The sequence below is a fragment of the Panthera uncia genome, assembly GCF_023721935.1.
Source record: "Panthera uncia isolate 11264 chromosome C1 unlocalized genomic scaffold, Puncia_PCG_1.0 HiC_scaffold_3, whole genome shotgun sequence".
Classification (NCBI taxonomy): domain Eukaryota; kingdom Metazoa; phylum Chordata; class Mammalia; order Carnivora; family Felidae; genus Panthera; species Panthera uncia.
Genome location: NW_026057584.1, coordinates 3,232,530 through 3,260,052, shown reverse-complemented (window position 1 = coordinate 3,260,052; position 27,523 = coordinate 3,232,530). Strand labels below are relative to the sequence as shown.

At 60.6% G+C, this 27,523-nt stretch overlaps 1 protein-coding gene across 1 annotated transcript; it reads left to right on the top strand.

Annotated features, from left to right (window-relative positions):
• Nucleotides 1–322: 322 nt before the first annotated feature.
• Nucleotides 323–27,523, top strand: ESPNL (espin like). Its single transcript, XM_049614462.1, has 10 exons — nucleotides 323–657; nucleotides 1,888–2,078; nucleotides 3,650–3,836; nucleotides 6,108–6,302; nucleotides 15,146–15,310; nucleotides 21,873–21,966; nucleotides 22,301–22,318; nucleotides 23,232–23,344; nucleotides 24,088–24,282; nucleotides 25,822–27,523. Exons 1-10 carry the CDS (start codon nucleotides 364–366, stop codon nucleotides 27,430–27,432), a joined length of 3,063 nt encoding a protein of 1,020 aa, XP_049470419.1. The 5' UTR covers nucleotides 323–363; the 3' UTR covers nucleotides 27,433–27,523.

Here is a 27,523-nt window from a genome sequence, read left to right as displayed (position 1 = left end):
TGAACACACACCAGACGCAGGAAGTCCATCTCGGGACGAGGGACGGCGCGCAGCTCCTTAGCGCTGGTTCCGAGGGACAAACGGGCACCGTCCAGCCGCAGGACGGTAGCCGCCGGACCCGGACCCGGTGCGGACCCTTCCCCTGGGCCCCGGGCCCTCCACCCACCGCAGCTCTGGGCACCGTGGGAGTGGCTTGGGTAGTCCCCACAGCCTGCCCCCCCTCCCCGCACCCCCCTGCCGCCTCCCATCTGCCCTGTGTGCCGCTTATCGGTAACCGGAGCTGGGAGCTGCGTCCACGCCTGAAACAGGAAGCCGCGGCCTGTGCGTGAGCCGCCGAGAGCCACCGGGTGGCCGGGCCGGAGGATGGAGGGGCAGCGGGCGCTCGCGGCCGCCAAGGATGGGGACCTGGCCACCCTGAAGCGGCTGCTGGAGGCCGGTGCCCTGGGCCCGGGCATCGTGGACGCCCTGGGGGCCGGCCTGGTGCACCACGCCGCCCGGGCCGGCCGCCTGGCCTGCGTCAAGTTCCTGGTGCGGCAGGCCGAGCTGCCCGGCAGCCAGCGGGCCCACAACGGGGCCACGCCGGTGCACGACGCCGCGGCCACGGGCAGCCTGGCCGAGCTGCGCTGGCTGGTGCGCGACGGAGGCTGCGGCCTGCAGGTGAGCGGGACAGCGGCTGGGCTGGGGCCAGTGTCCCCGCGGATTGGGGGGGGGCGGGAGCCGTGGGCCAGGGAGTCTGGAGCTTTGGGCTCCCGTGGGCACCGCGGCCCTGGGTTGTTTCGGGGACTCGCCGTGCCAGCCCCACGGTCCCTGCCCCACGGCCGCCTCATCCCAAACCAGCACAAAGCCCTTGTGAGCCAAGGCCGCCTCCTAAGCCACCTCGTGTTCCCTGGGGCCAGCAGCACAGAGTGGCCGCACTCTCTCCCCATGCCCGCCTCCACCCTGGGGCACGTGGCCTCCACATGAGCGAGCCTGGCCTCCACACAGGGGCACCCGGCCTCCATACCCGAGCGCCTGGTCTTGCCAGTGGAGGGCTCGCCAGTGTCCTCAGGACTGGTCGTGGGGCCTGTTTCCCACAGGGTCTAGAAAGGCGTGTGTAGAGAAGTGCGGTGGGCACACGGGCTCAGGAGCTGTGGGCACCCGCTTGTACAACTGGGGACCTTGGTGGGTGACAGCAGAAGCCCTGCAGTGGGGGGCGGTGGGCTGAGAGCCCTCATGGTAAGAAGAGGGGTCTCCAGGGCTCTTCTCCCTCTTCCTGCCCACCCGGCGTCCCTTTGTGCAGCCAGAGGACGGGGAGGACCGTGAACAAGCCCTGAGAGGGCACGAGGGCACCCTCCCGGGGGTCACGCTGGGTCCCAGGGCAGGGAAGTCTCAGTGGTCCCAGCTGAGTGTACGGCGGCCTCCGTACCGCCGTCCCCATCAGCTCTCCCCACGACCCGAGGGGCAGCAGGGCAGGGGCGGTCCCTACTTCTGTGCCGGGGGGCACAGCACACCGGGTGTGCTGGCACCTGTGGTGGGAATGCTTCTGGCTGTGAGGCCCGGGGGTGGCAGGTGGGGGCCCGGCAGGGGTAGGGGACAGACCAGCAGGCCGCAGAGCCTGACATGGACACGGTTGGGCCAGCGGAAGCCCTTCTGGCTGCGAGCCAAGTACAGAGAGGCCGGGTGCAGCGGGGTCACGGGTTTGGACCCGGGAGACCTGGACGTGAGCCCACACCCTGCCTCCTCCCTCGAGCAGGTCAGCTGGCCCAGCCAGCAGGCGGGGAGAGCGGGAGCTGTGGGCGGGCGGGCGGGCAGTGTGGGCTGGGCGGCCGGCTCTGGCGCTGGAGGGTGCCGCCCGGCAGGGGTGGGTCCGGACCTGCCACGGCTCACGGCCCCTCTGTGCCCCCGCAGGACCAAGACGACTCGGGGGTGTCCCCGCTGCACCTGGCCGCCCGCTTCGCACACCCCGTGCTGGTGCAGTGGCTGCTCCGAGAGGGCCACGCGGCCACGCTGGAGACTCTGGAGGGGGCCTTGCCGCTGCACCACGCGGCCGTCAGTGGGGACCTGACCTGCCTGAAGCTCCTGGCGGCCGCCCACGGCAGGTGAGGACCCAGGGCACCGCCAGTGCGGCCACTGGGGAGTGCTGGCCTCTGAGGAGGCTGCGCCGTGGGGGCGGAGGAGGCTCGGGGGACAGGCGGCAGGGAAGAATGTTGATCCTGCAGGCCGAGGGCAGTGCAGGTGCCAGGACAGGTGGGGCAGGCAGACTGGGGCGCGTTCTTGCTGTGTGGAGGGGCAGCGGGGACAGCCAGGAAGCTCCCTGTGATGCTCAGGTGGCTCCCGGCTCCGCCTCGGGGCCACCCCAGGTCCTAGGTTCCCCCAGCTGGGAAGGTGGGGACCCTCAGCTCACCTGAAGGGAGCAGAGGCCCAACAGTGCGCTCAGGAGGGTACTGAGGTCCCTGTCAGGGTTATCCTGCCGCATCGCCCCATTCTCACCCTGGGAACCCCTCCAGGACGGCCCGTCTCGTCTTGGTGGCCCTGTGCCCACTGCCCGGAGTTGGTGGGTGGGTGAGCTGGGTGTGGCAGGGGGCAGCACTGTCCCCATCCTCATTGTGAGTGCTCTCCAGTCCTTGCCCCACATAAAGGATGCCGTGGGCACGGTGACGGGCCATCTAGAGGTCCCATGCACGCGGCCTTCCCACTGCCTGTTCCCAGGGCTGCTGTCCTGGCTGGGTGTGGGACTTAATGTCCACCCCACACCTGACCTAGCCTGTCTCCCCAGAAGCCGCCTACCTCCGGCCGTGCCCGTCTCCTCGGGGGCCTCTTGTTGGGATGGCTGGCTCTTCGGCTGACCCACGCGTGTCCCACTGCAAGGCCTGACACAGCTCAGCGGTGGAACGCTGATCTGTGCCTTCTGATCCCAACCCCTCGGGGAAGGTCTTGGGGACTTGCTTCTACGGACACTCTCTGGGCGCCTGGGGCCTGGCCAGCCACACAGTGTCTCTTAGACTCACCGTTTTTAAAGTAGTTTCTACCATTGAAAACCTGGAGATTTCACATCAAAACACACAAGTGTGCACGTGATGTCTCACGCCCGAGGGTCCACATTCCCACCTGGCACTGGCCACGGGAGCCAGAGGTGAAGTCTGGGTCACCAGGGGATGGGGTGGCCTTGGGTAAGGGACTGCCCCTCCCTGTAGCATTTCACTAGGGACCAAGAACTCACCGGGCCCTGCAGCCACACAGAGGCAGAGTGGGATTGGAGAATCCATGCCAGGGCCTGGGATTTGGATGCCAGGCCCTGGACACTTTGCAGAGCAGGGCCTGGGCTCTGGAGGTTCAATGACCTGCCTGCTGCGGGCCCCACTAGGCTATTCACCCCTAAGACGTGCCCCCTCCCAGCAATCCCCAGCACCATGAACAGCTTAACAGCTTGATGGGGAGTGCACACAGCTGGATTCCAGGAATCCAGTGGTGGGGGGCGGGGCGCCATGGTGTCCTTGGGCAGTGCACAGCCTGTACAACCCTACAGGTGGCCAGTAAGGTGGGGCTGGGCGCAAACAGACTGGTCAAGTGCTGGGCCTCCCCTCCCCTTGATCTGGGCCTTTGGCTGGGGGCAGCCCCCTGCCTCCTGCAGGCCCCACCAAACACCCTCTGACCTCACCTTCCCCCGTAGCGGCGTGAACCAGCAGACACGCAGTGGTGCCTCCCCGCTCTACCTGGCCTGCCAGGAGGGCCACCTGCACCTGGCCCAGTTCCTGGTGAAGGACTGCGAAGCCGACGTGCACCTGCGTGCCCTCGACGGCATGAGCGTGCTGCACGCTGCTGCTGCCCGTGGCCACTACTCGCTTGTCGTCTGGCTGGTAAGGGGGTGCCGGGGGTGTGGACGGGAGGGGGTCCCGGAAGGCTGGCACCCGTTCCTTCCCTGGCCACAGAGTCACCCCCAAGCAAGCAGGGCCTGGCCAGGGCGGGGGCTCCACTTCTCTGGGTCTCAGTCTGCCCACAGGAAAACTGGGGACACACAGGGTTGTTGGGGGGTCAGATGTGCCCGGCCATCGCTCTGGGCCCCCACGTGTGCGCTCAGGGAGTGCTGCCTGGAGCCCCCAGCTCTGACTGGCAGTCCCCTGCAGGACTGTGGCCCCTTCCCCAGGAGTCCTGGGGGCTCTCGGGGTTGGGGACACCCAAGTGCTCTGAAGCCAGCACCAGGCGGTGGCAGTTCCTGGCCCTGCCGTTAGGCCACTTGTTGGGGTGTGTTGGGCCCAACTGTCCTGGACCAGTCCCTGTCTCTTCCCTTCTGGACCCATGGAGGGGCGATTCAGGCCTGCTTCCAGAAGGAAGCCGGGAGCCCCAGAACAGAGTGGCCCAGGTTGGGGCAGGGGTGCCTTTTTCCAAGATGTGCCCCCGCCTCAGGAAACCAGACCAGGCGAGGTCTCTGGGATCCTCGAGGGTTCATTGCACAGGCCCAGTGGAGTCTCAGAGTGTGTGTGGGGGGGGGTCTCCCTGAGGAGGGGCAGGAGGTAGGCCCAAAAGGGGGGTGGCTGGGCAAGGGGCGGCGCCCAGAGCGTGGAGGAGGAGGGCCTGGCATTCAGTCCAAGCTGGGGGGAACCTGATTTGTGGGGCAGAGTGAGCAGGGAAAGCGAGAGGACCGGGGCTCCTTCCTGAGGGACCTGGGAGCCCCGGAGGGACTCTGAGCCAGGAGTGACCAGTCTGAAGGTCGCACTGGCTGCTGGTGGAGAGGACAGAGCCCTTCGTGGCTCAGAACTGTCCTTGCTCCCCACGGGGCCGCGGCTCCCGGCTCTTCCTCCAGTAGGCTGGCCTCACTCCCCGAGCAGCTTCCACATGTCTGCCTGGTCCCCCCATGTTCGTGGCGCCACCCACACAGCCCTCTGTCCTGCTGTCCTGCTGTCTTTCCTCCATGGCACCAACACCTGATACACTGTAAATTTGCCTTTGGGAGGCAGGGACCACATTCCCGGCCATAGTAAGGGCTCTGGAGATGTTTATCTAGCAGATGAATGAACGAGGAAGAAATGATTTCCCCCGGCCTCGGGATGAAGTCCAGCCACCCGCTTTGGCCTATGAGGCTGCCAGCATTTGCCTCCGGCCTCCCTTTGCCGCTCTGCCTCCTAGGCTGGCTCTTGGGCCCCCAAGGCACCTAGCAGGGGCACAGCTGCAGGCCGTATCCCCAGGCGTGTCCCCGGGCCGTGTCCCTGCGGGGCTGCCTTCCCACAGCTACTCCTGCTCCAGCCAGCTCCACTCCCAGGAGAGAGCCCTGCAGCCCGGCCCTAGCCTCCCTGTGGACTTGTCCTCACATGCCCCATGCCCTCTCCTGCGGTTCTGACGCCACCGATGTGCCTGTCCCCACACCTGGATTCCTGACCCGAGTCCTGGCATCTCTGGCCATAGAGCCGTGCACAAGCAGGCGCTGAGCTCACGGAGCTGAGCCACGGGGCTTTGCTGGGGCAGAAGCAGCAGCTGGAGGCAGCAGCGGGGGTGGGGAGGGTGGGCAGGAGGGAAGAGTGTCCACCGAGCCCCAGGGAGCACCGGGAGCTCATCCCAGGGAAGGAGCAGCCGGGGCCATGGGCCCTGAGGCCCAGAAAGGTCTTTCCAGATGGCCTCCTGGCCCGTCTGCCTGCCGCCTCTAACCCGGTTCACTGTCTCCAGGGCTGGGCAGCCCCTCCCTTGGGGCTGATGGGTGGGCTCTGTTCCCGGATCACTGTTGGCTTCCTGCAGTGCTCTTGGCTGCAGGCCACAGCTGGGCTAGATGTCCTTCTTGCTGTCCCTCCCACATAGAAGCAGCAAAGGCCACTGACTTCGGATCAGCCCCCAGCCCCATCAGGCTGCATCCCTACTCTTCTCCTGGCCTTTCCCTTATGGTGAAAGCCGGGCACATGCAAGGCAGGAAGAGGGAGAAAAGAAAAAGACACCACACCCCCCAGCCCCTTCCACCAGGAAGGCAGAATTTGCCTAGAAGAGCCCCTCGCGTTTCCCTAGCGGCCTGGGTCACATGGCTGTCCCCGGGGCTTCCGGGGGAAGGTGGCCTCCCTCTTCTGTGCTGGGCTCCCTCCCGGCTACACCACCCTCCCTGGGAGTGGTCACCTGCTCAGCTGGTCTCTCTCCCTCACCTCCCCCAGGTCACGTTCACCGACATTGGCCTGGCGGCACGGGATAACGAGGGGGCCACGGCCCTCCACTTTGCAGCTCGAGGCGGCCACACACCCATTCTAGACCGGCTCCTGCTGATGGGTGCCCCCGTCATGACAGACTCCTGGGGTGGGACCCCTCTCCACGATGCAGCAGAGAACGGGCAGTGGGGGGGAGGGGGGGGGGGGGGGGGGGGGGGGGGGGGGCCGCGCAGTAGAGCCCAGGAGCCTCGGAAAGCTCGCCACGCCCAGACGCTGCCTGTCTAAGTTATTCAGCCCTGTAGGAGAGGTGTCCTGCTTCCCCTTTTACAGATGGTGAAGTGAGGCTCAGAGGGGCAGTCACTGCCCAGGATCCAGACTCTGATTTATCTGGGGGCAAAATCCACACTCTCCCCTCCGTGCATACCCCTGCTTTGCACAGAGACCCCCGGTGTGTGTCGTCCCGGGGTTTGGGCTCCACGAGGGCCCTCCCAGGCCAGCCCTTGGCTGCTGCGCTCTGCTGTGAGCACTGGGGGGCCGGGCCGAGCAGGGGTGCGGGGTTAGCCCTCTTGCTATTATCTAGTAAATCTTGGGGACTCACGTGGCCCAGTCTCCAGGAAGCAGACACCCTGGAGTAGGAAGGGGTGATGTTTAAATATTTAAGGCCCAGGGACGCCCGCATGGCCCAGCCAGTTAAGCGTCCGGCTCTTGATCTCGGCTCAGATCATGGTCTTGAGGTTCGTGAGTTCGAATCCCACTGCTTGGGATTGTCTCTATATGTCTCCCTCTCTCTCTGCCCCTCCCCTGCTCACATGCTGTGTTTCTCTCTCAAAATAAGTAAATAAACTTTAAAAATCAAAAAATAAATATTTAAGGAAGGCCCAACACTGAGAACAGACCCAGCCCTCAGCACCTGGCCCCTGCACGGGCACCACCAGCACAGAGACCTCACGTGAAGTCAGGACCAGAGAATATCTAAGAGCAAAGCACACCTGCCCCACCCCCAGCCCCACATAGTGGTCTCCAAAGGGGGAGGCCACCTCCCACGACCCCCCCCAGGGCCCAGCCTGCTGCAAGGTGCCAGGCAGGCCAGTCGAGAGGGAGGGCTTTATCGGCTGCAGCTAGGTATCCCATTTGGGGTCTAGGCTTGGGGACGGCTGCTCCTGGCTGGAAGCCACAGTGTCCCCGGGGCCCAGGTGGCCCGGTGTCAGAGGCGTCAAGGAAGAGCAACCGTCACAAGCAAGAGTCACAGGAAGACGCTCGTTCCTTTCAAAGAAGGCAAAGGAGCCCCCATCCCAGCGCACAGCCGCTCGTTGGAAATTGTCTTCCTCTGACTCTCCGCTCCTCCCCTCGCTCCGCTCCAGCTATCCTCCCTCCCTCCCTCCTCCTCCAGGCCACCACTTGGCCCTCCAGGCTCGCCCCCCGGTTTCCATCCCCTACCTAGGCAGGGAGGCGACAGCGGGTCGGAGGGCAGGGCGAGCCTCAGGTGGGGCCAGGACAGTCCTCGGCAGGCCTGGGAGAAGAGGGTGAGTCGGTCTTGCTTTTTGTCCCGCTACGTGACAACAGAAGGGTCCAAGGAGGTGAGGGAACCCCGAGTTCAGAGGGACCGGGGGAGCCCTGAGCCCAGCCAGTCTGTGCGGCTGAGAACGGCGGCCACAGTGGGGGGCTTCCTTCAAATGAAACGCTCTACACGAGCCCAAGAAGTCAACCAGATGAGCCAAGAGTCCGAGCCTCCTTCATACAAACATAAAATAACTCAGGCCGCAAAGCCGAGAACAGATTTTCTTTCAATCTTTTCATTCTGGAAATTCTAAACCCACAAAAGAGCATGGGATCAGAACTTGCCCGTCTAGGGGTGCCTGGGTGGCTCAGTCAGTTAAGTGTCTGACTTCGGCTCAGGTCATGATCTCGCGGTCCGTGAGTTCGAGCCCCATGTCAGGCTCTGTGGTGACAGCTCAGAGCCTGGAGCCTGTTTCAGATTCTGTGTCTCCCTCTCTCTCTGACCCTCCCCCGTTCATGCTCTGTCTCTGTCTGTCTCAAAAATAAATAAACGTTAAAAAAAAATTAAAAAAAAAAAAAAAAAGAACTTACCCGTCTGGGCGCTGTTCCTTCCTCAGCCCCTCCCCCTGCCACTGGGTTATTTAAGAGCAAACCAGAGATAGCACTTTGTTTTATTCAGAAATAATAAAGAAAAGGAAAGAGAAAGAAAGAAAGAAAGAAAGAAAGAAAGAAAGAAAGAAAGAGAGAGAGAGAAAGAAAGAGAGAGAGAGAGAGAGAAGGAAAGAAAGAAAGAAAGAAAGAAAGAAAGAAAGAAAGAAAGAAAGAAAGAAAAAGAAAAGAAAAATTCTTTAGCAAATGTCTCCAAGAGATGAGGACTCCCTTTGTTTGTTTTTTTTTTTTATCACAGCCTCAAACCGTCATCACAACTAAAAATAATTCATAGTAAGGTCCTGCCGTCACCTCACGTCCAGCCTGCTGATGTCATCCCACGTCCACTTCCCCGACTACAGTGTAATCGCTAAACAAGGGCCACGCACTAGAGGTTTGCCTGTTGAGGCTCTTAATCCATAAACAGTGCCAGAAATATACTCCATCCAGGAAATATAGGATAACACTTGGTCTCCCCCACAACTTTACCATAAATGCTTATTTTATAATAGTTCAGAATGATTTTAGATTCCTAGAACAATTGAGACATGAATACAGAGAATCCCCACAGACTCACATCCGTTTTCCCCTATCATTAGCAACTTAATTCGCATGGTGTATTGGTCACAATTAATGAACCAAAGTTGATACAGTATTACTAAACAAAGTCCATACTTCATTCAGATCTCCTTCGTTTTTTACTTAATGTCTTTTTTCTGCTCCAGAATTACCTCCAAGATATCACACGACATTAAAAAAATTTTTTTTAATGTTTATTTTTGAGAGAGAGAGAGAGAGCATGAGCGGGGGAGACACAGAATCCGAAGCAGGCTCCAGGCTCCGAGCTGTCAGCACAGAGCCCAACTTGAGGCTCGAACCCACGGACCATGAGATCATGACCTGAGCCGAAATCAGATGCTTAACAGACTGAGCCACCCGGGTGTCCCCTCACACTACATTTGGTCTTCGTATCTCCTTAGGTTCTTCAGCTGGGACAGTCCCCCCCCCCCTGTTTTTTTGTTTGTTTTGAGAGAGAGAGAGAGAGAGAGAGAGAGAGAGAGAGAGAGGGAGAGAGGATGTTAAGCAGGCTCCACTCCCAGCAAGGAGCCCAGTTTGGGGCTCGACCTCACACCTGTGAGATCACAACCTGAGCTAAAATCACAAGTCGGATGCTTCACTTGACTGAGCAACCAGGTGCCCCACCCCCACCGATTTAAAAAATAAAACCTCGGAATAAAGAGCTGGTGTCCTAGCAGCTTCCAAAGGAGAGCAATGATTGTTTAGCATATTTTTTGTCTTACTATATCACGGTCTTTATGCTTTGAATGATGCGAATCATACTTACTTGCTTTTTTAATTGAGGTAAAAAATACGTAGCGTAGAACTTACCCTCCTAACCATCTCTAAGCGTGGTGGTGGTAACTATATGCACGCTGTCTTACGGCAGATCTCTAGGTTCTGATCTCTCAAAACTGAAACTCCGTCCCCATCGAACGTCTCTCCACTCCCCCTCCCTCAGCCCCTGGCACGTGCCTTGCTACTTTCTGTCCCTAGGAGCGTGACTGACTACTCTAGGAATGTCATATGAGTGGAATCATACAGTATTTATCCTTTTGTGACTGGCTTGTTTGACTCAGCAGAATGTCCTCAAGTTTCACCCATGTGGTAGCACAAGACAGAATTTCCTTCCCTTTTAAGACTAATAGTCCGGTGTGTGGATGGACCACATCGCTTCTATTTGTGCATCCCCCAGTGGGCACTTGGGTTGCTTTTACCTCTCGGCTATTGTCAACAATGCTGCAGCGGAAGTGGGTGTGCAAATAGCTCTTCAAGACCTTGCTTTCTACTCTGATTACTGTTAACAATATTAAACCAACCTTGCATTCCTGGAGCAAACTCCACCTGATCATGATACGTTGTCTCTCTTATATGTAGCTGAATTTCATTTGCTAACATTTTGTATAGTGCTGGCACACTGGTTCTCGAAGTTGTCTGCACCCTGGGACTCTCCAGGACGGGTTTAGAATATCCTAACACCTGGGCTCCACTCGCCCAGACGTCCTGGCTTAATTGGCTCTAGTTGGAGCCTCCAAGTATCAGGACTTTTTTAAAACACCCCAGGTGATTCTAATATACAGTTTCAAGAACTGTCTGTGCGAATGGCATTAGCTGAGCTCATCTAGGAAGAATTCGTAGAGACGATGCTTCTCACCGAGGCGATTTGAACATGGGAAGGAGCAGGATTTCTGGCGAGGGAGAGGGCTAGACGTGGCCAGACTGCTAGAACGGAGCAGAGAGGAGGGGCTCCTGCTGGCAGCAAGCGGTCCCCCGTGGCAGGCCTTGCAGCCTCTCTGCAGTTTTCACGCTGCATCAGGAGGCTGCTACGGGATCGGGATCTCGAGAGGAGGGCACGCTGCAGGAAGTTGCCATAAGAGGGGGTGTGGTCTGGGGTTTTGGTGTTGAGGTTGAGAAGGAAACCACAGAAGACAGGTGTAAATGAGGTTCCCTCAAGGTTTAGAAAAGTGATTATAACTCCCTGGTAGTTCTCTACCTAACGTCGAGTTGCTGCTAATTCAAGAAGGGAGCTTCCTGAGTATTGCAGGAGTCCCTAAAGGCATTCTGAGCATGATCGCCTCGGTCGACTTCCTGCGCCTATGAGAGGCTAATTGGTCAGACCCTCTGATGTGTACCCGTTCGCTCTCCTTCATTCAGATACTCGCTCATCCAACACATAGTGATTGAGCACCTGCTTAGCACGTGACCAAGGAGTACTTGGTTCTCAACAGGGCAGCACCCTCTGTGGCGGGTGTTGGAAATTTCAGGGCTGGTTTTGGTTGGTCCAGTGATCGAGGTGCGTTGTGGTGGAGGGGACACCAGGGGACCTGCTATTCACCGGGCAGTCCTGCACAAAATGACAGAAGGTCTCACGCCCCACACAATTTCCCAATGGCTCTGACATGCGTGTCGGTGGGAAACCTGTTTATAATTACTTGGGCTTTGAACCCAGCTCAAGTATATGTAATTATCTAAGCTCGGAATCTAAATGCAGATATATGTGTACACACACACTCCAACATTTCTCATAGTTTTAGTACACATAAGACCTTCCCAAGAATGGTCCCACTGTGTGTGTTGAGGGCAGATAGTATTTTATTTAGCACTTTAGTAAGAACTACTCACTGTCTGGGAACATGGCATCACTGATGTTTGAGTCTCCGCAGTTTGAAGTGTAAGATCAGTATATATATTTATATATATTTATAATTTATATTTATATTATGAACTTTATATTTATAATATGAACTTTTTTTTTTTTTTACAGCTTGCAGAGTAGTTGGCTCTAAGGCAGTGAATGAAAGGCAGAAATAACCACCAGAGTGTCCTAAGCAGGACACTGAGTAATCTGTTTTGTCCATTTCAATGCTTTTCTCATTTTTTCACGATACTGACATCAGACTTTGTCTTCGGTGCATTCGTGCCCAAACATTCACACAGTAAAATGCATGTCTTTTAAATTATAAATTATTTTTTTCTCCTGTATATTAGAGTGTAGTAGCAATTTTTAAAATATATATTAATTATTATTAATAGAATGTCACTAATGATTATTAATAAATACTTATAAAATATAAATATAGTAATTATTAGGGGCGCCTGGGTGGCTCAGTCGGTTGAGCAGCCAACTTTGACTTAGGTCATGATCTTGACTTAGGTCATGGTTCATGGGTTCCAGCCCCACGTCGGGCTCTGTGTTGACAGCTCAGAGTCTGGAGCCTGCTTCAGGTTCTGTGTCTCCCTCTCTCTCTGCCCCTTCCCTGCTTGTGCTGTCTCTCTCTAAAATGAATAAACATTAAAAATTTTTCAAAAATGTATAGTAATTATTACACGTGCAAGCAAATTGCATTATATTTAGAGTTCATGTTAGAATAGTGAATGGGGTATTAGAAAATATTTGTAATAAGGAGGGGGCATTGGGACTGATGGCATGGGGGACTCTGGGCTAATTTCTCCTTGAGGTCTCTTCCAGCCCTGCACTGTCCTGTGATGCTCCTCTGTCTAGGGTGCCTATGAAGATCATGGGGTCTTAGTGCCATTGCTGTGAATCCAGCTGTATGACCTTGGGGAGGCTTCTTGTCCTTCTCCGTGCCTCATGTCCTCTTGTGTAATGGCAGGCACAGTAACAAACTTCACAGGGTGACATTGGGATTGAATCAATGGTCCACGTGTCACTCCAGAATGGTGCCTGGTGCCATGAGGCACGTGGGAAGGACTTGCCTCCCCATCTCTTGGGCAAAGCCTTCTCCACGTGGTGAGCATGATGGTCCCTGGCAACCCCCAGCTCCCTACGGATGGACTTGAGCTTTTCAAGGTACAGCCTAGAGGCCAGTAGCAAGAAGGAAGGGAGCAAGAAAGTCTGCAGGGTGTCGATGAGGCTAGAATGCAATGGGGTCACCATTTTTAATGTGTTCTCTTTCTGCAGTTTAAAAAAAACTGTCTGACATTATTGTTTTCCATTCGGTCAAGGAATAAAGGCTTAAAGTTATCCACAAATTTACCATTTTGTCATCTTCATTCTTTCTGGCTTCTCCAGCCTTCCATATAGGATCCCTTTCCCTCAGTCTGAAGCCGATGCCTCAGATGTTCTGTTAGTGTGGGTTTGTTGCAGGCCAATTCTTAGTTTTGTTTTGTTTGTTTGTCTGGAAACATCTTTATCCCATTGTCAGTATTGAAGAATAGTTTTGCTGGGTATAGAACTGTAGCTTTGTCGTTTCAGCTTATTTCTTTCACCGCTTTGAAAATGTCATTCATTCATTGCCTGTGGTTTCTACAAAGAAGTCAGCTGAGAGGGGCCATGGTTTTGAAGATAATCATTCTTTCTCTTGTCGCTTTTAAGGTTTTTCACTTTGTCTTTGGTTTTCTGCAATTTCACTATGACCTGAGTTGGAATGCTTTTTATTTCTCTCACTTGGGATTGCTTGAGCATCTTGAATTTGTGCTTTGGTGCTTCCAGAAGTCCCGTGAATTTCCCAGCCATTATCCCTTCAGTGACTTGTGCACCCATTCTCTTTCTCATCTCTTTCTGGGATTATTATTACACATATTTTATTTATTTAAAAAATATTAAGGTTTATTTATTTATTTTGAGAGAGAGAGAGAGAGAGAGCGAGAGAGCAGGGGAAGGGCAGAGAGAGAGGGGGAGAGGATCCCAAGCAGGCTCCATGCCGTCAGCATGAAGGCCATTGCAGGGATCAAAGTCACAAACTTTGAGATCAGGACTTGAGCCAAAACCAAGAGTCAGACACTCGACCAACTGAGCCACTCAGGTGCCCCGCACATATTTTAGGCCTTCTTGTGTCTGCTGGTGTTTTTGTTCACATCTTTTAGTCTGTCTGTGCTGCGTCTGCCCAATTTTCTGTTTACTAATCCTACAGCTTTGATTTTTAACTTGGTTATTATGTCCATGTTCCTGACCTACTGATACTCATTTCTCAAATCTACCACGTCACTTTTCATAGTTTATAATTCCATGCCTACATTTTCAAGCTTGATTTTTATTCCTTTGAAATTAGGAAGCACAGTTGTGTTCTATCTATTGGGTTCCCAGGTCTTTGTGGGTCTATCTCCTTGCCGGTTGGATCTTCTAGTTCTGGTTCTGGTGTCTTATTTCTTTGTGCTCCTGATTTTGTCTGACTGTATGCTGGAACTTATATTTGAAAAATAATTCATAGGAGTCATGTGAGGCCTTGGGTGATACCTTACTTCCCTCTGCCTGTTGGACACACATGGGAATTGTAAGCCCAGGATCTCAGGCCACATTCCAGGCTCAAGGTTCCTTGGACCACCAAGTGATGGGAAGCAGAGGGCTGGTTGACTTCTGGTTTACCTCTTCTATGAGGGTCAAGCCCTCATCTTTGGAAGACTGTGAGCTTTGGCTGGTCTCCCTAGTCCCACGAGGCTGCCAAAGATAACCGTTTCTCCTGTGTCAGCGTACTCTTAGGGCAAAAACAGTTCTTCTTCTTCTTTTTTTCATTTTTAAAGTTTACTTATTTGTTTTGAGAGAGAGAGTACAAGTGGAGGAGGGCCAGAGGGAGAGGGAGAGAGAGAGAGAATCCCAAGCAGGCTCCACACTGACAGCATGGAGCCCGGTGCAGGGCTCAAACTCACGCACCGTGAGATCATGACCTGAGCCAAAACAAGAGTCCATGCTTAACTGACTGAGCCCCCCCAGGTGCCCAGGGGCAAAGACAGCTCTGAGTGGTGGGTTCATCCCTCCGGATATTCCTTGGCTCCTGAGCCTGCCTGGTTCCTAGTTACCCACGTGATGCTTTAGGAAGGCGGCTTCTACATTTAGTCCATGTTTTACATTGTCCTTGGGGACTTGTTTCTCTGCTCCCTGATGGGATCCATCCGCCGCCTGTTCCGCTGCTGGCACAGCCACCTCGCAGATTTGCAGACCTAAACCTCCGTCATTCTGGAATCACCCACCCCTGTTCACGAATCCGGCAGTAACCGGCCATCATTCCGTTTTCCTGTTTCTAAGCATGAGAATGATGCACACCTCTGAGCGCTGCTGTGGAAACGGACACCGGTTCCGCATTTAGAGCCCGGGGCACGGACTACGAGGGCAGGGCCGAGCCCCCATGCTGGCCATACCGCCTGCTCACCGGCTGAGCCCTTGGCCAGTTCCTTACTGCGGGTGCCTCGGTTTCTGTCCGGGACGAGGGCGTGCTGCTGCCTGGTGGGGCGCGGGGGTTCAAGCCCTGTCCTTGCAGTGAATGGCGGCGGGGCCTTGGGCAAGTCCCTCGGCTGTCGGCGGCCTCGGTTTCCCACCTGTGAGGTGGGGCGGGCACGGCGCCCTCTCTCCGTCGCACCTGGTGAGCGCCGTGGGCGCAGGCGGGTAGCCCAGCGGTCGCTCGTGTGCCCCCTCCCTGCAGTGCTGCCAGACGCTGGTCTCCCACCACGTGGACCCCTCCCTGCGGGACAAAGATGGGTGCACGGCAGCCGACCTGGCCGACTACCACGGACACGGGGACTGCGCCCGCTTCCTGCAGGAGGCCGCCCGGCCGGTAAGCTCCACGGTCCCCGTCCGTCCCCGGGGGCCGGGGTGACGGGACTCCTGCCGCCCTGATGGCCGAGTTAGAGACAAAGCTCATTGCAGACACCATGCTGTTCCCAGGAGAAGGGGCCTGGCCGGGACCGAGCCAGCGCCACAAGTCAGCTGGCCGGGTGCCAGGGCCGGGCAGCCGCAAGGGCTGTGACGGGGCCGTGATGGGCCATGGCAGGGATCATGGCAGGGGCCGCGAGAGAGGTTGGGACTGGGACTGTGACTGGGGCTGTGACCGGAGCTGTGATAAGGACCATGACTGGGGTCATGACAGGGCTGTGACTGGGGCCATGACTGGGCCTCCCACCGGGGCTGTGACGGGTCGGGGCAGGGGCCAGGGCTATGGCCGAGACCAGGGCTGGGCTTGTGGCTGGACCTTGGCCGGGACTCCTGTGGGGTGACGTTGTCAGACTGAGGATACCCTGGGGGCAGGAGCAGGGCCCTGGGTCCTTGGTGAGGTGCCAGCCCCGTGGCCATCCTGAAGGCAGAAGGCAGCAGGTTCCAGCCCCGTGCCCCCATCTCGGCGCGGCCCTCGTGGCTCCACACCCCACCGAGCCATTTCCCCATCCGTGGGACAAGGATCCCACGCATCCTGCTGGGCCAGCCCCCCGCACACGGCAGGCCACCTCAAGTGCGCCTGAATGAAGAGTGGGTGGGGCCGGGCACACAGGTGGCTTGGAGTCAGCGGTGTGGTCCGCGTGGAGCCTGGTACCCTGGGTCCCTCCCGCCCATCCCTCCCCCCTTCCAGGCCCAAGGCAGTTGCTCTGACAGATTAGTCCCCACCTGCCACAGCTCTTGCCACTTTGCTTTAGTGGCCACCCTTTCGGAAGGTGTCCCTGGGGCCACCTGGCCCCATTTCCGGGTGAGAGCCTGAGGTCCACCGGGGAAGCTGCCCCCCGCCCCCCAAAGCCAGGTCTCACTGTGGCACTGCTGCCGTGCCTCTTTCTCCCTCAGGAGCACCCAGGACCAACGGAGGCAGAGCTGCAGGCCTCCCTGGCCCTGGGCCTGTGGGACAGTCCTCACCCGGCCCCTGCCAGGAGCCTCTTGTCACCGCCACCTGAAACCCACACCCAGGCTCGCTGCAGTTCGGGGCAGCTCGGGTGCCCTGGGGCACATGTCAGTGCCCTGCTGTTGTGGTTTGAGAAACGAGAACTTACTGCTTGAAGTAATTTATTTGCGGAATGATGTACGTATGTTGCCTTTGGGCTCGGGTTCGAGGAGTTGGTCGGGCTCGGCAGGTTCCCGGTGTAGTGGGCGGAGCTTCCCAGGCCACAAGCCAGGAGTGTCCCGGCCCTCGGGGACCCTCGCAGCCCCTGTGTGGTCCCTGTGTGGTTCCTGGGGCCAACCTGGAAGGTGAGATCAGGAGGTGGGGTGGGCGCTGCTCGGCTGCCGGGGAGCAGGTCCCGCCTGGCCTCAGGGTGGGGTCCCCGGCCCGTCCCCAGCCTGTCGGGGCAGCGACCCTGACCTCAGCTTTCCATCCCCAGGTGCCAGCACACCTGCCAGAACCCCCTGGCCTCTTTGCCCAGCTCTTTTGGGGGCCGGGGGTTCTGCGGTCTCCTGACTCCCCGGGCCGTGGAGAACCGGCCCGTCCCAAGCTGCTGGGGGGTTTTGCTGCCCTGGCCGTCTCCCAGGTATCACCACGGGATTCGAGACAGAATTCTGGTCTCTGCGGGCTTCCCCAACCAGTCTGGGCCGACCCTGTGGCCCCCCCACCCCGGGCTCACTGCTGTGTCTGCGGGGAGCTGGGGGAGCCCGTGTGGGACTCGGGGTGAGGACCGGAGCCTCCCTTCTGCCTCGCTGAGCGCCCAGGGCAGCAGGCCAGTCCCTCGCCTGTGGCTGGCATGTCCCCCTTCCCAGGCCGCCTGCCTCGCACTCGCAGGCTTGGCCCCATGGGAGGGCAGGGCGTCAGCTGTGGGCCCCGGGGCCCAGGAGTGGGGGCTGTGCGCCTAATGCAATATTGATGGAAACGCAATATCCACAGGTGGCCGTGCCGGCCTCTTCCTGTGCTGGGCTCAGGAGAGGCCAAAGCTGTCATCTTCCGCACCACAGGACAGCCTGCGCTGGCCCCGGGGAGGTCGTGGGTCTCCAGAGACGTGGCCCGGGGGACAAGACCGGGCTGCTGGTGGCGAGGCAGGCCCTGCCCACGGCTCAGGGAGGCCAGGCCCCACCTCAGCCTGGGCCAGGTCTGTCCGCCCCCCTGGCTCTCAGGCACCGCTCTGCACAGTGAGGGGTTGGGCCTCTCTGACCTGGGTGGGGCAGGGGCTCCAGGGGCGGCAGCTGCAGGGCCGGGTGTGAGTGAAGTCCTGGTCAGGTGGTGGCACTGATGAACAGCGGCCTCAGGTGTCGAGCACGGCCCTCCAGGAGGGGAGGGGCGAGCCCCCTAGCACCTTCCAGAGCATCCGGACTGTCCTGTTCACCCCTAGGCCTGTACTCCCTCCCTCCGGGGTTGGGGTGGCTCCTTCTGGCTGGGTAGCACTGGCGAGTTCTGAGCATCTCCGAGCCTCAGTTTTCCCATCTGTAAAACAGGGTTGAAGAGCCCTGTGAAGGCAGAGGAGATGCACAGTGGGGGCTAAGTCCCTCCCCTAGGTCCAGAAGGACTCTAGGACCCTCTCCTTTCGGCTGGGGAAACTGAGGCCCAGAGAGGGCAAGGGACTCCCTCGGACAGCCTCCTCTCCAGGGAGAGGTGGGGCCTGGCTGTGCGGCCAGTAACTGAATCTCAGCCATGGTGACCGGTGTCCGGCACCCATCTGTGGGTCATGATTTTCTCCGCCCGGGTGGCATTACAGGCCTGTAACCCTGCTCGCCACAGCTGTCCTCTATGTATAATGCATGGCGGGCACAGCATTGCTCAAATCTCACCGAAAACAGGAAAAGACAGCAGGCCGCAGGAAGGGCGCCAGCCCAGGCCCAGATGTCTGCCGGCCTCCGGCCAGTTGCCCGGTTCGGGGGCAGTGGTGTCCTGCCCAGTATCCGTGCTCCTTCGGCTCCGGGCAGCTTCGCTTAGTCAGGATGCCGGTTTTCCCGCCACCTGGGAAGCTGCACAGCGGACCCGGTTAGAACTCCGGGTGAGCGCCTCTCCAGGGTAACCACGGGGATCAGGTCCGAGCCCTACCGGTGCCGGGTCCTGCCAGGCACCCCCCGTAACCCCTCATCTTCCTGACTTACAGGCGAGGAAACCGAGGCCCGGGGAGTGGCTCCCCAGCGCTTCTCATTGGTGAGGGTTAGAGCAGGATTCAGCCCCGAGGTCTCCCAGGCTGTAGGTGCCACTCTGGGGCCCAAGTCCATTTCCCTGGGCCTCAAACCAACTGCCGGCCTCTTTCGTCTCCCCCTGCCTGAGAGGCCACTGTGGCCCGAGCTGAGTCCGCAGTCCTCCAGGGGGTGGGGAGATTTGTGCCCCCCACCCCTGAGAGCGGAGGGGCCGAGGGCTCCCAGGCAGGGGCAGGAAGCAGGGGGAGTCCTGGCGGGGCAGGGGCCCGGGCAGCAGGGGGACCCTGCGGTGCGGGCGCCCCCGGGGCTCAGCCGTCCTCCGTCGGACCACAGGGCCAGGCTCTCTAGCTGTGCCACAGGGTCTGGGGTCTGACTCAACCCTGCTTGAAGGTCGTGAGCCAGCAAACGTCTGTGTCGTGGATGCTGGGAGACGGCACAAGGGTCCCGGGTCCAATGCACGTTGCAGAGAGCAAGCATCATGTTTTATTGGGTCCCGGCGTGATGTGATATGGGCCCAGATGGCTACTGGGCACACAGGAGGTGGGGGAGGGATGGTGGAGCCTGGGGGACCCCCATTTTATTTGGGAGCAACAAGGTTCCTCTGGGTCTGTCCCTAGAAATGCAGCCAGAACTTGCATCCGTGGAAGGAGTGCGAGAGACCCAGCTGGCGCCAGCCCCCCCACCCCGCCCCCCGAGGGCCACCCATCTGCCTCCTCCTCTACTGCTGATGCCCCTGGACCAAAGGAGCAGTGATCCGAGGGCCTCCCGGAGCAAGGACTAGGGGCTCAAATAAGATTCTGATCCCAGCTCTCCCGCATCCCAGCTCTGGGGCCTTGAGGAAGCCCCTTGCCCTCTCTGATCCTGTCTCCCCGTCTGCTCCCCGGGGGGGCTGTGGGAGAGGGGTTCTGTACCAGAGGATCCCTCTGTCTGACCCAGGGATCTCAGTCCCGCCCGCATCCCCGGACGGTCTGCTCCCCTGCACCGTGGAGGGTTAAGGTGCATGGTAAGGGATCCCACAGCCACCCCAAGCCCGCCTGGCCACCCGATACCTCCGCCTTCAAATATTAATGCCACACCTCCTGCTCTCCCCGGGGCGGCAGCTGCTACAGGTCCTGACAGCCCAGGACGGCTGCAGCTGCCCGTGCACAGCCCGGCCCGTCTCTGCGGGTCCTCCCGGGCCGGGGGCCGGCGGACGCACCCCAGCCCACCGGGGCTCCCGGGATCTCCACACGGATTCCCGCGAGGACTGAGGTGTGAGGTGCGTGGTGGCCGGGCAGACGGGGTTTCAGGCTGTGTCCCTTTCCAGTGGCCACAGTGGGCCGCGGGGCCTGGACAGGAGAGCGATGGAGCGTCTGGAGACACTCGGGTGCGGGCCAGGGGTTCTCCTGAGGGCACCGCCGAGCTGAAGTCAGTCAGTGCCTCCTCGAAGGGAGGTGGGATCAGGATGTGAGCAAGGGGACACTCAGAGTGACCCAGGGGTTTGTCCAGCAGGACCAGCTGTATCACATGCAGGGCCAGCGCATGACGAATTTGGGGCTGCTTATTCAAAAATGATTAAGAAATTTATTTTTTTATTTAAACAAAATTCTTAACATTTATTTTTGAGAGAGAATGAGCAGGGGCGGGGCGCAGATAGAGAGGGAGACACAGAATCCGAAGCAGGCTCCAGGCTCCGAGCTGTCGGCACAGAGCCCGAGGTGGGGCTCGAACCCACAGACCGTGAGGTCATGACTGCAGCCGAAGTTGGACACTCAGCCGAATGAGCCCCCCAGGGCCCCCAAAATGATTAAGGATTTTAAGACAGAGACAGCAGAGCATCAAACGGCGCTGCAACATGGGCCACACCCTCCAGACACGGGTCCCGGCCACAGGCCACACATCCCACGTGGGGCTGTTTTGAACCATGTCCTCTGTCCTGCTCGGGGCTCTCTGCAGCCCCAACCTGGAGGCGTGTCCAGCCTCCGCTGCCCGCGGAAGGAGGGGTGAGGAGCTCCAGTCTGACGGCCAGGGTGGGGTGCTGAGGGGGGTGCGGCTGTGGTCCGACTGGCTGGAGACGCGAGCCGGGGCAATCAGGTGTCAGAAGGGCCTCCGTGACGCGGCCCGGGGCCCCGAGGTCTGCCGTCCAAGAGACGGCGTCGGCCGGACTTCAACTTTCATCTTTAAACCAAAAAGTGATTTCTCTGCTGCCGAAGGAGGGACACGCAGGGGGCAAGGAGGTGAGCACTGTCCCCGTGCTGGCACCCCTGTGCTGTTAGAGTGGCCTGCACGCCCCGTGTCTCCTGCTGGCTAGTCAGCTGGCCCAGAAGTCTTGGCTTCCGTCAGTCGGTCCCAAAAGCTGAGGCTGCTCAGGGCTCAGCTGGGGAGAGAGCTCCAGGTCAAAGGCTCTTCCTGGCTGCCACCTGTCAGTGCTGGGGGTGGGGGAGGTGGCCAGAGGCAGGTCTGTGCCTTGCCCTGGACATGGGGCAGGCTATGGGGGTGAGTTTGGGGTGCCCCTGCAGTGCCGGGCCTGGGTTTCCCCAACCACCAAGCTCCCTGGGACTGAACTCGGTGATCTCTGTTTCCAAGTGGCCTTGGGGAGGGGGTGGCCTGGGCACTACACCACTGCTCCGAGGTGAGGCCACAGCCCCACAGCCCCTGCTTGTGGCTCTGAGAAGTGTTCTAAATGCCTCGCGGTTTCCCTCTGTGCCCGTTGGCGGGGACTCTGCTCTCTTATCAGAGGGGGGTGCCCTCGAGGCACTTCGTCTCAGCACGGAAGTCCGGGACGGTCAGGGAGGGGGGGTTGCGTGTACATGAGCGTGTATGTGGGGGCGCGCATATATATGTGTACATGCGTGTGTGCGTGCGCGTGTATACACACGCATGTGTGAGTGTGTGCACAAGTGCACGGGTGCAGGTGTGTGCACGCATGTCTCATAAGGCCAGAGAGAGGTAAGCACAGGCTGGACACCTGGCCCTGACCCAGCCCCCGGAGCTGCCGCGTTAAGCTGGTTCCAGAGAAAGGCTGAGCCAGGCCTTTAGATGGGGGGGGCTCACCTGCCGGTGGTGGTGGCCACATGCGGGGGCACGGTGAGTGACGGCACTGAGACAAGTACACGGGGAGCGCGAGGAGTCCTGGTCACCAGGCATGGAGGGGTGGGCAGACACGGGAGGACAGAACCTCACTCCTGCGCACTTCACCCTCTCCAAGCCCTCCTCCCCCGCCAGGGACACTGGGCCCCGGCCAGCCTGCCGGATGCCCCCTCCACCCCACCAGTCATGCGGCGCCCAAGCCGGGCTCACGGGGGCCTCCTGCTGACCAGGTCCGTGTCCACCCCCAGGTGCCCCTCCTGATGACGCCGCCGCCACCACCGTTTCCGCCTCCTCCACTGTCAGCTGCCAGGCGCGCCCCGGAGGATGGAATGAGGGGCTCGGGTTTCAGGAGCCCCACCTGTGAGTACACGTCTCCAGGGGAGACTGGCCTGGACCATAGGCGCGGGGAGTGGGCGTTGCTGGCCCCGCCTCTGAGGTCCTTTGATGGGGGGGGGCTGGGAGAGCAGTGGACTCCGGGCAGCCGGGCCCGCAAGAGCTTCAGGACACGGTTGGGGTCATCCCTCCCACCACCCAGCCCCCAGCTTCTCCCAAATTTCCATTACTGTCTGGGTTGCTTCTTTAAAGGGAGGATCAACATATTCCATAAAGGACACTTACAATTAACTGGCCCCCTGCGCAGCCCTCCGGGGTCCCTCTGTGAGCTCTGAGCCCCCAGGGCCTGGACGTCCTGCCTGTGTGACCTTGGGCAGCCTCATTCCCTCCCTGGGCCTTGGCTTGTCCAGAGAGAGGTAAATCTCAAAGGTCAGGTCACCGGGGCCCAGGCCGCTTCTGGATCTGCTGCTGTTGGTTGGAGCCCCCGGCAGGTGGGATGTCCACGGACTGGCAGGGGCAGGCCGCTGACTGTTAGGGAATTAGGGCCGTTCTACCAAAAATTGAAACGGAGGGGCGCCTGGGTAGCTCAGTCGGTTAAGCGCCTGGCTTCAGCTCAGGTCACGATCTCACAGTCTGTGGGTTCAAGCCTCGTGTCGGTCTCTGTGCTGACAGCTCAGAGCCTGGAGCCTGCTTCGGACATGTGTCTCCCTCTCTGCCTCTCCTCTGCTCATGCTCTCTCTCTCTCTCTCTCTCTCTCTCTCTCTCAAAAATAAATATACATTAAAAAAAATTGAAACGGAACACGAAAAATCTCAGCAGGCCCCACATTTGTGAGGGTTAGCACCATTTCGTGGAGTGGGTTGTGGTTATACAGTCCCACGGAGGAGTGTGTGCGTGTGTGTGCGTGTGTGTGCGTGTGTGGTGCAGGACCTGTTTCTCGCTCAGGGTGTGGCCCTGGTGTGCATGTTGGCATGCTTTGGGAGGGGCTGCCTTAGGTCCCCAGACCACCCTGTGCCCTCCCCCGCTCCTTCCAGGGGCGGGTGAGGGGCTAAAATGCAGGTTATCCAACTGGCCAGGCTTGGAAAGCCCCACAGGCGCCCGCAGAGGTCCAGCACCCCGGGTCCCCGGGCGCTTTGTTGGGGGCTGGCTGCAACTTTGGCTGCAAGTCTAGGAGTCCTTCAGGAATACCAGCTCTGCCCTAGATCCAGGGTTCTCTACCCCCCACCCCTGCCTTCTCGGGAAGCCCCTTGACTCTGCTTCCCTTCCCCCCGCAGTAGAGTCTCCCAGCCCAGCCTGGCCTGACCAGCAAGACCCACCTCTGCCGAGGGAGCAGATAACCTGCGCGGCGCCCCCAAGGGTCACCACCGACGCCACCGCCGTCCCCGCGGTACGCCTCCTGCCTCCTCGTCCCTCTCCCAAGGCCCCCCAGCCAACCCCCCAAGCTCACCTGGCCTCTCATCAGTATTCTGTGTGGCCCAGCCAGGTCACTTCCGGGGCAGAGATGCAGTTGTCCATGGTGGGGGGGGGGGGGGGGGGCTGGGGGCTACTGCCCCCCTCCCCAGGGGCCCCCCCCCAGCCCCGGGCCCACTGGAGGAGGCCAGCTCCTCTCTCTCCTTTTTTTTTCTGGGCCTGAGGCCTTTATAAATCCAACCCACCCCTTCCTTGAAAGGGTGCCAGGAACTCTCAGCCCCTGAGATGTCCGGTGCAAGTTTGGGAAATGCTGCATGGTGCTGTCCCTCTTGGAGAGTTATAGGGCACACAGCATTTTAAAGGCTCTGACAAGTCCTGCAGTTCAGAGTTGGCCACCAGACTTTCCCTATGTAACTGCTCTCCAAATGAGTTTGCCCATCCACATGGCAACCTCTTCTGCCATATATAGAACAAGGGAAGAATCTCGGGGTTGCTTCTCTCAGAGATCGCCCCACTCACATACCTGGATCCCACAGAACACCAGGGGTCCCTGCCCTCAGAAGCCAACGCTTACCAGGCTGGGTCTCCCCACCCTTCTCTGGCCTGTCCCCACCCCCTCCTCCCTGGGCCTTGCTCACCCCATGTGGCCCTCCCCACCGGTCCCGGGGCAGGGGGGGAGGTCCCCTCAGGGACTTGAGTGACCCACCCGAGTCTGCACAGGGAGAGGAGATGGCGGCGGGGGACGCCCCAGACTGCCTGGCCACGCTGCACCTGGACAGGCTGCCCTCGGGCGACCTCGATTGGCTGGTGCCCACGCAGGACGAGCGCGGCCGACCCATCCCAGAGTGGAAGCGGCAGGTGATGGTGCGGAAGCTGCAAGCCCGCCTGGGCGCAGACCCCGAATCCCAGGCCCAGGTGGGGCCCGGTGGGGCAGGGCGGGGCGTGAGAGTGGGCGGGGCGGGGCAGGGGGCGGGGACCTGCCGGAGAGGGGTGGGGCGGGGCGGGGCCAAGGGGTAGAGAGTGGAGGCGGGGCAGAAGGCTCTGTCCTGGCAGGTGGACGCGGAAGGTGCGGGGCCTGAGTCCACACCTCGACCGGGCGCCCCAGTGCGTTCCCCTCTGTGGCCCCAGCTTCCTCCTCTGCCAGACGATGAAGTTGAACCAGATCAGGGAGCTGGGAACTTCTTCACCTGGTTAGAGGTGTTATTTCCACGTGTTGTTTTATGTAACCATTTTTATCCCACCTCTACCTCGTGTCAGGCCGTGTTCTAGGCAGTGAGGGAGACCAGCCCTGCGCTCCCAGCCCTCACGTTCCAGCAGGGAAGACAGGGTGATTGGGCACCGGATGGGGGGGGGGCAGGGAGGGTGATTCCAGGTGTCATGGAGAGAAGCAGAGCAGGGGGAAGGGGAGTGACGATTCCATACGGGTGCTCAGGGGCAGCCTGTCTGGGGAGGTGGCCTTGAGCAGGGGCCAGAAAGAAAGGAGAGAGGAGCCCTGCGAGAATTTGGGACAAGTGATTCTAAGCAGAGAGAAAATAAGTGCAAAGGTCCTGAGGCATGAGTGGGCAGCCCAAGGACCAGGAGGAGGCTGGTCCCTCTGAGTGCAGTGAATGAGGTGTGACGGACAGAGGTGAGGTCAGAGAGGGAACGGGCAGGCGCATGTTACAGGACTGCTCAGTGTCAGGCCTTTGGGGAGCCTTTGGGAATCTGAGCCGAGTAGCGAGCTCCCCCTAGCTGTCGTGTGCACAGTAGCTCCAGTCTTAACCCTGGAGGGATCCGGTTTTGTCGGCTTCGTCAGGCGCAGGCTCTGCTCCGTGCTCTGGGCCCGCTGGGCCCGGCAATCAGAACTTAGTCGTGCAGAGCACTGCCCGGGACCAGACAGCCCCAGGCCTCTGGGCAAAAGCAGGTGGTGGTTCAGGCCCCTCACCTGTGAAATGGGGCTCCTCCCCCAGGGGGTCCTGAGCTGTAATCGGGCTGGCACAGAGCCCAGAGGGGGCCAGCTCGGGGTCCCTGTCCCACAGGCCGTGAGCACCGGGGGGGAGGGGAGGGCAGCCAGCAGGAGAGCCCAGAGCAGAGAGCCAGAAGCAGCCACCCAACCGCAGAAGGCTCTGGAGCTTGGTGGGAGGGGCGGGGAGGGGTCTGAGGAGAGAGAGCCTTCGGATTAAACGCTGAGGAGATGAGATTAGGATGTGGGCGTGGCAGAGCAGAGCAGAGGTACCCCGTTCTGAGGGCAAAGACGGGGCGCCCAGAGGGCAGAGTGGCTGCCCCGAGCCTCAGACTCGGGACTGGGGCCGGCCAGCCTCCCGGTTTATTCTCCAAGTCCGGCCGAGGGCCCGCTGGAGTTGAGGGGCCGGGCCGGGCTCCGTGGCAGCACCGGGGGCCAGCCCACCCTCGGGGGCAACGTGCCCTCTGCCGGCTGGGCTCGGGGCGCTGCTGACCCGGCCTCCCCGCCTCCAGGGCGACAGCGGGAGCGAGGGCCCCGCGGAGCCGGCGGCCTGGCGGTACTCGCAGACGCACCAGGCCATCCTGGGCCCCTTTGGGGAGCTGCTGACGGAGGACGACCTGGTCTACCTGGAGAAGCAGATCGCCGACCTGCAGCTGCGCCGCCGCTGCCAGGAGTACGAGAGCGAGCTGGGCCGCCTGGCGGCCGAGCTGCAGGCCTTGCTGCCCGCGCCCCTGGTCAGCATCACCGTCCACAGCCGCTTCCTGCCCCGGGCGCCCGGCCCCGAGGGTGAGGAGGCTCCCGCCCCCGCGGCGGAGCCCAAGGGCCCCTCGGGGGCCTCGGAGGCGGGGCGCGGCGAGCAGCCCCTGCCCTTCTGGTGCAGCCACGTCGCCCGGCTGGTGCGCAGCATGTCCCTGCTGCTGAAGGGCATGAACGGGCTGGTGCAGGGCGAGGGGAGGCCCCCGCGGGAGACCCACGCGGAGGCCCCCGCCGGCCCCCCCAGAAGCGAGGCGCAGCGCGAGATCCAGCAGTGCGGCGTGTCCGTGCGATCGCTGCGCGGCAACTTCGAGTCCGCTCCGGGCCCGTCCTGCGCCCCAAACCCGGGCCCCTGGGAGCCGGGGGCCCCGGCCGGGCGGTGCCCGAGAGGCTGCTGGCCCGCAGCCCCGCAGCCCCACAGCAGCCCCGCGGGAGGGGCGCCCGCGCCGGGGGACGCGGAGGAGGCCAGCGACTCGGGCATCGGCCGCGAGGAGGCCCCGTCGGAGGCGGGGGCCGCGCCCGGCGCCCACCTGGCCAGCCTTCGCAAGGAGCGCATCGTGACGCTCTTCCTGAGCCACTGGAAGAAGTCGGCCTACGCGCCGGCCCTCAAGGCCGCGGCCTGCGGGACCCTGGAGGCCCGCCGCGCCGCGGCGCCGCCCGCTCGGGAGGCGGCGGGGGGCCCTGGGCTGCCGCCCCCGCCGCCCCCGCCGCCCAGCGAGGGCCCCCGGCTCGGCCACCTGTGGCAGCAGCGCCACGTCATCGCCCACCTGCTGGGCAACTGGAAGGCCATCATGGCACACGTGCCGGCCCGGCAGCTGCGGCGGCTGAGCCGGCGGCCCCGTGGGCCGCTGTCCCCCGAGCAGTTCCTGCCCCACGTGGACGGGGCGCCCGTGCCCTACGGCGGCCTCACGCTGGACCTCTTCATGCTGGGCTACTTCCGGCTCCTGGAGTGCGAGCTGCCGGCCGAGGAGCGCAAGATGCGCCACCTGCTGTGTTTCGAGGTCTTCGAGCACCTGGGCGCCCACGGCTGGGACGCGGTGCGCGCCTTCCACAAGGCCGTGACGGACGAGGTGGCCGCCGGCCGCCGCGCCTGGACCGACGGCTTCGAGGACATCAAAGCCCGCTTCTTCGGCTCCAGCCGAGGTCCCGCCTGGGACGCGGAGCCCGGCCGCAAGTCGGGGCTGACGCCCCTGGGGCCCCTGCCCCCCGCCGCCGCGCCCAGCAGCAGCAGCGCCGAGCCCCCCGCGCAGAGGCCGGGGTCCGGCTGCCAGCGGGGCAGCTTCAACAGCGAGGACATCTGTGGCTACATCGACCGCAGTTTCGCCTTCTGGAAGGAGAAAGAAGCCGAGATGTTCAGCTTTGGAGAGTGAGACCGGCCGGCAGCCTGCCTCTGGGAGTGGGGCGTGGGAAGGGGTTCTGGCTCTCCCTGCTCGTTCCTTTGCCCCCCACCTGGTGGCCGGG

Coding starts and splice junctions, on each gene's coding strand:
- ESPNL (XM_049614462.1), top strand. CDS start 364: ATGGAGGGGCAGCGGGCGCTCGCGGCCGCCAAGGATGGGGACCTGGCC. Junction 2,079..3,649: donor CTGGCGGCCGCCCACGGCAG/GTGAGGACCCAG, acceptor CTTCCCCCGTAG/CGGCGTGAACCAGCAGACAC. Junction 23,345..24,087: donor ACGCCACCGCCGTCCCCGCG/GTACGCCTCCTG, acceptor GAGTCTGCACAG/GGAGAGGAGATGGCGGCGGG.